At 64.6% G+C, this 9,914-nt stretch overlaps 3 protein-coding genes across 3 annotated transcripts; all 3 read left to right on the plus strand.

The window, feature by feature from the left end:
• Window positions 1-79: 79 nt before the first annotated feature.
• Window positions 80-1,356, plus strand: LAMTOR2 (late endosomal/lysosomal adaptor, MAPK and MTOR activator 2). Its single transcript, XM_032204480.1, has 4 exons — window positions 80-168; window positions 467-629; window positions 738-827; window positions 1,147-1,356. The coding sequence occupies exons 1-4, from the start codon at window positions 101-103 to the stop codon at window positions 1,201-1,203; spliced, it is 378 nt and encodes a 125-aa protein (XP_032060371.1). The 5' UTR covers window positions 80-100; the 3' UTR covers window positions 1,204-1,356.
• A 603-nt stretch (window positions 1,357-1,959) lies between these two features.
• Window positions 1,960-4,713, plus strand: RAB25 (RAB25, member RAS oncogene family). The gene is made up of 5 exons (XM_032204479.1): window positions 1,960-1,999; window positions 3,110-3,305; window positions 3,399-3,592; window positions 3,776-3,856; window positions 4,583-4,713. Exons 1-5 carry the CDS (start codon window positions 1,960-1,962, stop codon window positions 4,711-4,713), a joined length of 642 nt encoding a protein of 213 aa, XP_032060370.1.
• A 1,487-nt stretch (window positions 4,714-6,200) lies between these two features.
• On the plus strand, window positions 6,201-9,644 carry LOC116499697 (ras-related protein Rab-11A-like). The gene is made up of 5 exons (XM_032204520.1): window positions 6,201-6,240; window positions 8,652-8,847; window positions 8,934-9,127; window positions 9,215-9,295; window positions 9,475-9,644. Exons 1-5 carry the CDS (start codon window positions 6,201-6,203, stop codon window positions 9,612-9,614), a joined length of 651 nt encoding a protein of 216 aa, XP_032060411.1. The 3' UTR covers window positions 9,615-9,644.
• Window positions 9,645-9,914: the final 270 nt, after the last annotated feature.

Genomic DNA, 9,914 nt, shown 5'->3' on the forward strand with positions numbered 1-9,914 from the left:
ACTACAAGTCCCGGCGTGCCCCGCGCCTGGTAGCTCCTGAGGAGGAGGAGGAGGAGGAGGAGGAAGGGGGAGGAAGGAGAGGGGGGGGGAGGGCGCCGCCATGCTGCGGCCCAAGGCCCTGACGCAGGTGCTGAGCCAGGCCAACACCGGCGGCGTCCAGAGCACGCTGTGAGCGGGGCGAAGCCGGGCTGGGGGCGTCCCTCAGCCCCCCCCGGGGGCCAGCAGTGGGGTTGGGGGGGTCCTGAGGGGGCTGCTTGGGGGTGGTGGGGGGGGTGGAATCCCCCCCTTCCTGACCCTAAAGCTTGTTTGGGGGCGTTGGGGTCGACCCCAGATCCGTCATCGTCTTGGGGGGTTTGGGGGGGGGGTGGTGAGCTGTGGGGGTGGCAGCCGCACCCTTGGGTGCTGGTGACCCCCCCCCCTTTATGCCCCAAATTGCCAAATTTTCGTTTTTCCGTCTCTTTCGCAGGCTGCTGAACAATGAGGGGTCCCTGCTGGCCTACTCGGGCTACGGCGACACCGACGCCAGGGTGACCGCCGCCATCGCCAGCAACATCTGGGTGGCCTACGACAAGAACGGGCACCAGGCCTTCAACGAGGACAACCTCAAGTTCATCCTGATGGACTGCATGGTACGTGGGGGCTGCCCCCCGCCCCCAACCCCACAGACACCCCACTGTACCCCCCAGGGGTCCCTGTGCAGTTTTGGGGTCCGACAGGTCCCGTTTTTCTCCGGGCAGGAGGGCCGAGTGGCCATCACGCGCGTGGCCAACCTCCTGCTGTGCATGTACGCCAAGGAGACGGTCGGGTTTGGGATGCTGAAAGCCAAGGTAACGCGGCGGGGAGGGGCGAAAAGGGGGCGTTGGGGTGATTCCGGGAGGAAGAGGATGGCAGAGCTGGAGGAAGCAGCCACGCCAAGGCTGCTTTTTTCCCCCAGGCAGAGTTTTGACAGCTCAGGCAGGAAACCACGCGTTCTTAAGGCTCCAGGGGGAAATTTAAGCCAAAACGAGAACGCAAACGGCGTCCGTGCCGATCCCAAATCCCCCCCGGGTGCTGGGGCAGGATGTGGGTTTGCCCGCGGTGACCGGGTCCCCTGGGGGCTGCGGTCCCGGCGCGCTCAGCACCCCTCACACCGGTCCCCACCTGCAGGCGCAGGCACTGGTGCAGTACCTGGAGGAGCCGCTGACACAGGTGGCCGCATCCTGACCCCGGGAGCAGGGAGCTGACGGGCTCACGGGGGACAAGGGACACGGCCAAGAGCTCCGACACCGTGGAGGGGAGCCCCGGAGCCTGGACGTCCGCTTGCTGCGGGGGGGGGACCAAGGAAAGAGGAATAAAAACGTGTCTGGTGCTCGTGTCCTTCTGTGCTGCTCAGATAAAAGGAGGGAGAAAAGGTGAAACGGGGCAGCTACCCCTCAGCTTGGGGTCTTGGGGGCTGCAACAAGCACAAAAAGGGGCCCAAAACCCCTCTGCCTTCCTGCGGGGGGGGGGTCTGGGGGGTTCTTTTCCCCTCCCTGCTGCTCTTGGCTTTCACATGATGGCAGCAGAGGGGAGGAAAAGCGCCGGTGTCCGGCCAGATCCCGGCTGAACCCACGGCCCTGCTCCTGGCCCCGCTGCCCCAGCCTGCCCCGCGCTGCGCCGGCCTCGGGATCGGGCCCAGCTCCTCCTCCGGCTGCCCCGTGACGGTCCCAAGGGTGACTTTACCTGCCCAACCTGCGCTGCCACCACCCGTCCCACCCCTTGAGTCAACCCGGCCCGGGCCCCGCTGCTCCGCCAACGCCACCCGCGGCGCCCTCTGCTCCCCCGGCCCCGTTCCTGAGCCCCCCCGTTCTCGGGCTCCCCGGCACCGAGGAGACTTTGCCCTCCTCATCCCCCTCCCTCGGCGGCCTCCCCCGCTCGAGGCTTTGCAGAGGGAAGGAGGAAAAAAAAAAAAAACACAAAAAACCAGCCGGGGCGGGCGACATGAGCAGCGCCGAGGAGGATTACAACTTCGTCTTCAAGGGTGAGGAGGAAACTTCGCCCCCTTGCCTTCACCCGGAGGACGGGGTGGGATGAGGCCGGGGGTGCTCCCCCAGGCTGGTGTTTCCCAAACCGGGATGGGGTTGGGAGCTACCCCTGTGCCCCTCGAGCGAGCCGTCGGTGCTGAGGAGGGGTTTTGGGACTGGGGGGCTGGCGGTGGGGTCGGGGGGCTGCCTCGCTGCCCGTGGAGGTACCGGGGACCCTCTGCCACCCCGGGGGCACGGGTTAAATGGAGGGGGTGACGCGGTTGGGGCCGTCCCCGCGAGGTGTAAAGGTGCCAGCCGAGGGTGGCGGGCGCTTCAAAGTCATCCTGCCGCGGTGCCCGGCGGTGGCACGCGCAGAGGACGTGGGTGCTGGTGTCCCCCCCATGGTGTCACCGGGTAGGACGGGTGCCACCAGCCCCACGTACCCACCGGGGACGTCCCCTGGGCTCGGCAGCGTCCTCGTCTTGCTCCTGCTGCCTGGATTCCCCCTCCCCGAGCGGTGCTGGGGCCTCAGCGGTGCTCAGGGGGTGCAGGGGGGGCTCTACGAGCCCCTGAGTGGCTTTGGAGAGGGGCTGCGAGCTCCCACGGTGGGGTTGGGGCTCCGTTTGCTGTGCCGGGGGGTTAAACCCATTCTCGGCCCATGTTTGGGGCCGTTGGCAATAGGGCCAGGATGGTCCAGGGGCTGCTTTCTTCTTTTTTCTTCCTTTCTCCCTTTTTCTCTTTTTCTTTTTCTCTTTTTCTTTTTCCCTTTTCTTTTTCCCTTCTCTTTTTCTCTTTTTCTCTTTTTCTCTTTTTCTCTTTTTCTCTTTTTCTCTTTTTCTCTTTTTCTCTTTTTCTCTTTTTCTCTTTTTCTCTTTTTCTCTTTTTCCTTTCCTTTTTCCTTTTTCCTTTTTTCCTTTTTCCTTTTTCGTCTTCACCCTCCTGGGCTCACGCCGTGTCAGGGTCATCCCTGTGCCACCCTCTGAGACAATCCAGCAAGGCAACGGGCCACTGGCGGGGCTGAATCAGGCCAGGAAAGGTTCTCCGAGCCCTCCCGAAGCCTTTCGGGTGCCCTCCTCGCCACCCTCCTCGCCCGGCCCCAGCGGGGATCCTCTGGCTTCCCTCCCCAGTGGTCCTGATCGGGGAATCCGGGGTGGGCAAAACCAACCTCCTGTCCCGCTTCACCCGCAACGAGTTCAACCACGACAGCCGCACCACCATCGGCGTGGAGTTCTCCACCCGCACCATCGCGGTGGGCGACGCCACGGTCAAGGCGCAGATTTGGGACACGGCCGGGCTGGAGCGGTACCGAGCCATCACCTCCGCGTAAGGACGGGGCTCCCCGTGCCCCCCCTAACCCTATAAACGAGGCTGTTTTGGGGTGTCACACCTCGGGGTGACGGTGGGGCTCTTCCCCAGGTATTATCGGGGCGCCGTGGGGGCCCTGGTGGTCTTCGACATCACCAAGCACCAGACCTACGACGTGGTGGACCGCTGGCTGAAGGAGCTGTACGACCACGCCGAGCCCAGCATCGTGGTGATGCTGGTGGGCAACAAAACCGACCTGGCGCAGGCTCGGGAGGTGCCCACGGAGGAGGCGAAAATGTTCGCAGGTACGGCCGCTCGCTGCTCCTGCCGCCCCAAAAACGAGCGGGGAGCCTCCAAGCCTCCAAGCTAGCGGGCGCTCGCGGCAAAAAGGGGAGTCCCGAAAATCCCGGGAGGGGCCCCAAAAGGAGCCGTGCCCTCGCTGGGGTCCCCATCGTCACGGGGTGTGGGGGTGGCCGCTGTCCTTGCAGAGAACAACGGGCTGCTCTTCTTGGAGACCTCGGCGCTGGACTCCACCAACGTCGAGCAGGCTTTCGAGACCATCCTGAAGGGTGAGCGCTCCAGCACCGCAGGGTGGCACGGGGTCCCTCATGGGGTCCCTCGTGGGGTCCTGTCCCTCGTGGGGTCCCTCGTGGGGACCCGGGGCTGGGCGGAGGATTCCCAGCGCGTCTCTCCTCCGCCTTGCTCCGCCCCAGCACTTTTGGGGCCGGTTTCGGTGCCGTCTTTCTGGCTGGTTTGGTTTCCGGCCCTTTTGCGCTGGGCGTTTCGCTCCCTGCCACCCACTGGCTTTGTTCTCAAGGCCCCGGGGGCTCCTTCTCCCCCTTGTAATCCGCGGTCCCCTGGGGGGCAAAAATCCCTCTGGGGGGGGGGGTGCTCCTGACTCAACGTCTCCGGCATCCTGCTGAACCACCCGCAGGGGCCTGGGGGGACGGAGAGGGGCGGTGCGGGACCTGGAGCACCTCTCCAGGAAGGAGAGCGAGGTGCGCCGTGCCGTGCCACGGGTGCCGTGGTGCCATGGGTGCCGTGGTGCCACTGGTGCCATTTGTGCCATTTGTGCCGTGCCAACCCCGAAATTCGACCCCTGACCCAAATTGGGCAAGAGGAAACCACAAGGTGTTCCCCGCCACCCACGGGGACGCAACCGCAGCGCGCTGCTCCCCTAACCCCACAAAGCATCCTCCCGAACACGACGGGGAGCCTTCAGAGGTGTCTGCCCCCCCGCCCAGGACACCAATCTGCCCCCTTTTTTCCTCCCCGGACCCTTTTGTGTTTTGCAGAGATCTTCCAGAAGGTGCAGAAGCAGAAGCAGAGGAGCAGCCAAAGCAGCACGGTGTCGCTCGGCAGCGAGAGCCCGGAGAGCTCGGCCCCGGCGCAGGGGGAGAAGCGCCCGTGCTGCGTGGCCATCTGAGCCCCCCACCCCCGGGCAGCTCGGGGGGGTCCTGGGACCAAGGGCACGGAGCTGGGGCTGGGGCTGGTCCCTTTGGGCCACCAACACGGGCTGGGGGCAAGCAGCCTGCGGTGCCACCCCCTGCTGCGGCGTGGTGGAGAGCCTGGAAAGCGGGCAAATTCTGCCAGAAACGGTGAAAAGCCTCAGTGCCGGCAGCTCTGCGCCATCCGCCTCGTTTTTATCGGGTCCTGAGCAATTAACACCAGCACCCGAGCTGCCCCGGATCCCGATCCCGATCCCGATCCCGGTCCCTCCAGCCCCGCCGTGCAGAGGACTGAGACACCCAAGGGTGCTGCTGGTGTTTCTCGCCGGGGCCGTGCCACCCACGGGAGCTGCCACGATCCTGCTGTGGGGTCTGCGCCGCGCGCTGGGGACCTGCCTGTCCCCACAGCTCCGTGTCCCCAGTGGGGACAGCTTCGGGGTCACCGCATCCCAAAATGTGGTGCTGCCACCATTAAAGGACTTGCGAAAGGCGGCTCCGCTCTGCTGGAATCCCTCAACCCTCCTGGCCTCAGCCCTGCGCCCCCCACCCCATACCCATGGGGTGCATCCCCATGGGGGTCCCTGTGCCCCTTCCCCTGTCCCGATGGCCCCCGGGGGGATGCCCGGCAGCTGATCGGCCCCAAAAAGGGGTCTTTCCCGAACCCCCTGGGAAATGGGGGATGTTTCTGGGTTCCCAGGGTCTTCCCCCGGGTGTGGGACCAGGGCTGGAGGCTCCGCATGGGGAGTGGGGTTGTGCTGTGACAGGGGAAGGGGGAATAGGGGAAAAGGGGAATAAGGGAAAAGGGGAATAGGGGAAGGGGGGAATAGGGGAAAACAAGAATAGGGGGAATAGGGGAAGGGGGAATAGGGGAAGGGAGGGAGAAGGGGAATAGAGGAAGGTGGGGGGAAGGGGGAAAGGGAAAATAGGGGAAAAGGGGGAATAGGGGAAAAGGGGGAGAGAGGGAAAGGGGTAATAGAGGGAAAGGAGGAGTGGGGGAAAAGGGGAAATAGGGGAAGGGGAGAAGAAGGGGAAGGAGGGAATAGGGGAAGGGGGTAAAGGGGAATAGGGGAATAGGAGAAGGAAGGGAGAAGGGGAATAGGGGAAGGGGGGATAGGGGAAATGGGAAATAGGGAAAAAAGGGGAATGGGGAAAAGGGGGGGAAGGGGAAAAAGGGGAATAGGGGAAGAGGGGGGAAGGGGAAGGGGAAGGTGGGAAGAAGGCGGCTGGGGACGGGGGGCTGGGGGTCCCGGGGCCCCGCCGCCCCCATGCACCTGGCCCAGGTGAGCCGCCGGGCGGTGACGGACAGCCCAGCCCGCCAATGGCAGCGGGGGAGGGCGGGGGGGGGGGACCAATGGGATCGCGGGGGGTGGCCCCGTCCCGCCTCCCCCCCCCCTCCACGCCCCGGTCCGGAACTCGGGGCAGGGGCAGGGGCAGGGGCAGGGGCAGGGGCAGGGGCAGGGGCAGGATGCGGGGCCGGGACGAGGAGTACGACTGCCTCTTCAAGGGTACGGGACCGGGACCGGGACCGGGATCGGGATTGGGAACGGGATCGGGAACGGGAACTGGGACCTGAACCCGGGATCGGGATCGGGATTGGATCGAGATTGGGATCGGGACCGGGATTGGATCGGGACCGGGATTGGGAACCGGGAACCGGGACCTGAACCCGGATCGGGATTGGAATCGGGGACCGGGAACTGGGGACCGGGAATTGGGGACCGGGACCTGAACCCGGGATCGGGACCGGGATCGGGATCGGGACCAGGAACCGGGAACCGGGGACCGGGAACCGGGGACCGAGATCTGAACCCAGAATCGGGATTGGGATCGGAACCGGGAACCAGGGACCAGGGTTGGCAACCGGGGAGCGGGGACCGGGAACCGGGACCTGAACCCGGGATCGGTATCGGGGCCAGGACCGGGGTCCTGAACCAGGGACCTGAACCCAGGACCGGGAACTGGGGACCGGGACCGGGGACGGGAACCGGGAATCGGGACTGGGACTGGGGTCCTGAACTGGAGACTGAGGATGGGAACCGGGAACCACGGATTGGGATCGGGACCTGAACTGGGGACCTGAACCCAGGCCTGGGACTGGGGACCGGGAACTGGGGATCGGGATTGGGACCAGGGACCGGGACCTGAACCTGAACTGGAACAGGGGACAGAGACTGGGATCGGGACCTGGGACGTGGGACCTGAACCCAGGACTGGGGCCCAGGACCTGAACCGGGGACTGGGCCCAGCTCCCAGTGCTGGGCAGGTGCTGGGTGCCCCCGCACCCAAGGGTGCGAGCAGCTCTTCCTGGCCCTGGCTCCTCATTAGTGCTGGGGGAGGGCAGCACCCATGGGTGGGGGGTGCTCGGCCCCTGGGCAGCCCCAGGAGGCTGGGGGGGAGTCGTGGGCAGAGAGAGGAGCGGGGAAAAGCCCCCCTGGGAAGGGAGCCGGGGTCCCGGTGCTGTTGGCTGGAGCAAAGTGGCGACAGGACGTCGCCAAGTCGCGACAGGACATCCAAAAGTCGCGATAGGAGCCAGGGATGACCTTGCTGTGAGTCAGCCGCCAGCACCTCCCCCCGGCCCCCGCCCAGGAAATCAATCTCGGAGTTGCTTTGGGTCGGAAGGGACCTAAAAAATCTCCTCGCTCCGACCCCCTGCCGTGGGCAGGGACCCCTCCTGCCAAGCAGGTGGCTCCAAAATCCTCCCCAGAGCTCTCCCAGGACCCAGCGAGGGGAGTCCCCTGCGTCTCGCCTGCTGCTATGCCGGAGGCACGGCTCTGGGGGGGGGCCCAGCAGCTTCCCCCCTATGGTGCCGGGTTCCTAAAGGAGCTGGGGCTGAGGGCGGCTGGAGGTTGGGCTCTGCTTTTCCTTCCCAGTTTTTCTCTTCTTAAAAATAAGAGAACCTGGCTTTGAGTCCAGAACCCGTCGGTTCCACCCAAACCGGGGGCAAAGTCCAAGGGAGACGCGGTGTTTAGGGACATGGAGCTGGGACAGCGCTCGCTGGGTCCCCGGAGCTTTGCTGGGGCTTTTTTTCCCCAAACGGGTGCTGGTTTTGGTTTGAAGCAGCATTCTTCCGACTTTCTTTATGAGGGAGCATCCTAAGGCTTCCAGGGGCACGGCACACGCGTGCCTCAGTTTCCCCAGCTGGATTCGGCGCTGCCGGGGGCGTGCACGGGGCCAGTGGAAGCCAAATTGCAGCAGCACTGCCGGCGTCGGAGACCTTGTGCTTGAGCCAAGGGAAGTGGCAACCTGCCGTTAATTAAACACCGAGCCTGGATCAAAGCGCTGAGGCTCGTTAACGAACCTGGCACATTGCTGGCCGCTGCGTCTCCTCTGTTCATCGAGGGCAGCCCAGCCCATCGTGGTCTCCCCAGGCATCCACAAAGCGCCCCACGGCGTCGGGAGCCTCCCTCCTTCTGCTGCTGGTCCCTCGCAGGGTTTTGTCCCAGCTGGGGAGGGCAAGGTGAAGCCCCCCCCCAGAGTCCTCATTGCCCCGGGGAAAGGACCGAGCCAGCAGCAATGAAAAAGAAAAGAAATCCAAAGCTGTTGAGTCACAAACCCAACAAACTCGACAGGGGAGCCGTGACGGAGCCTCCCCGCAGCCTGTTGTTGTGCCAGGTTTTACAGGAAATAGGTAGAAAATGCATCACCTGGCCCACACCCAGGGACTTTCCTCCTCCTCCTCCTCTTCCTCTTTTTCCTCCTCACCTCCTCCTCCTCCTCGGCTGGTGCTCGCTTTGGGACCAGCTCTTTAAATCCCTGGTTATGCCCCGATTCCCTCGGGATGAAAAGGAGATGGGGGCCGATGGGGACGTCCAAGTCCGTGCAGGGCTGGGGATAATTTGGGGATAATTGGTGCTGCCTGGTGCTGGGGGGCCGGGGGCTGACGCTGTGCTTGTTCTCCCCCCCCCCCCCAATCCAGTTGTGCTCATCGGGGACTCCGGCGTGGGGAAGAGCAACCTCCTGTCCCGCTTCACCCGCAATGAGTTCAACCTGGAGAGCAAGAGCACCATCGGGGTGGAGTTCGCCACGAGGAGCATCCAGGTGGACAACAAGACCGTGAAAGCTCAGATTTGGGACACGGCCGGGCAGGAGCGGTACCGGGCCATCACCTCGGCGTGAGTGTCCCCCCCTTGACCCCCCAAAATCCCACGTCTCTTCCCTGGGAATCCGCCGTGAGCCCGTCCCCTCGCTGTCCCCCCAGGTATTACCGGGGGGCCGTGGGAGCTCTGCTGGTCTACGACATCGCCAAGTACCTGACGTACGAGAACGCCGAGCGCTGGCTGAAGGAGCTGCAGGACCACGCCGACGCCAACATCGTCATCATGCTGGTGGGCAACAAGAGCGACCTGCGGCACCTGCGGGCCGTGCCCACCGACGAGGCCAGGAGCTTTGCAGGTATCCCCTAAACCCCATCCCACCCCATCCCACCCCATCCCACCCCATCCCCTATGACTCCTGGCTGAGCTCGGGCTGTCCTCGCAGAGAAGAACGGGCTCTCCTTCCTCGAGACGTCGGCTCTGGACTCCACCAACGTGGAGACGGCTTTCCACAGCATCCTCACGGGTAAGGGGTGGCCAGGTTGCGTCCTCCCGGGACCTCTTTAAGCTCTGGGGGTGGGATCCTGCTCCCCGTGACGGCTGGGTGCTCCCAGCCTCTTGAGCTTTTGGGAAAATCTGAAAACCACTGAAATCCACGTTTTTTTTTAAAAAAAGCTTTCCCTCCTTCTCCCCTTTTCTCGGCAGAGATCTACCGCCTCGTGTCGCAGCGGCAGATCGCCGGGCAGCCCGAATCTGAATTTGGCCCCAGCACCACCATCGAGCCCGTCCGGGTGCTGCCCACGCAGCAGGATGGCCGCCAGGCTCCCTGCTGCCAAAACATCTGAGCCCCCCCCTGCCCTGCACACGGAGCCGTCGCCTTCCTCACCCTCTACCTCTGCTCACTGCAGCCCCCCCGGAATGGGATGGGGCTGGGGGTTTCTTGTCCCGCACGGCCGCTCCGTGCCGCCTTGTGCTGCTCTCCCCGTGTTTATGTAGGACCTACAGGAATGGAGAGGAAAAGCTCTCCCTGAGCCGCGTGTCCCCATCAGTGCCTCTCTTCCCCAGGGCTCGGGACGTGCCACCCTTCACCTCCTTGCTTTCTCCAGCCCCAAAGTCACCTTAGGGTGACACCCTAAGGCAGCCCA

The sequence above is a fragment of the Aythya fuligula genome, chromosome 28 (genome assembly GCF_009819795.1).
Source record: "Aythya fuligula isolate bAytFul2 chromosome 28, bAytFul2.pri, whole genome shotgun sequence".
In the NCBI taxonomy this organism is placed as follows: domain Eukaryota; kingdom Metazoa; phylum Chordata; class Aves; order Anseriformes; family Anatidae; genus Aythya; species Aythya fuligula.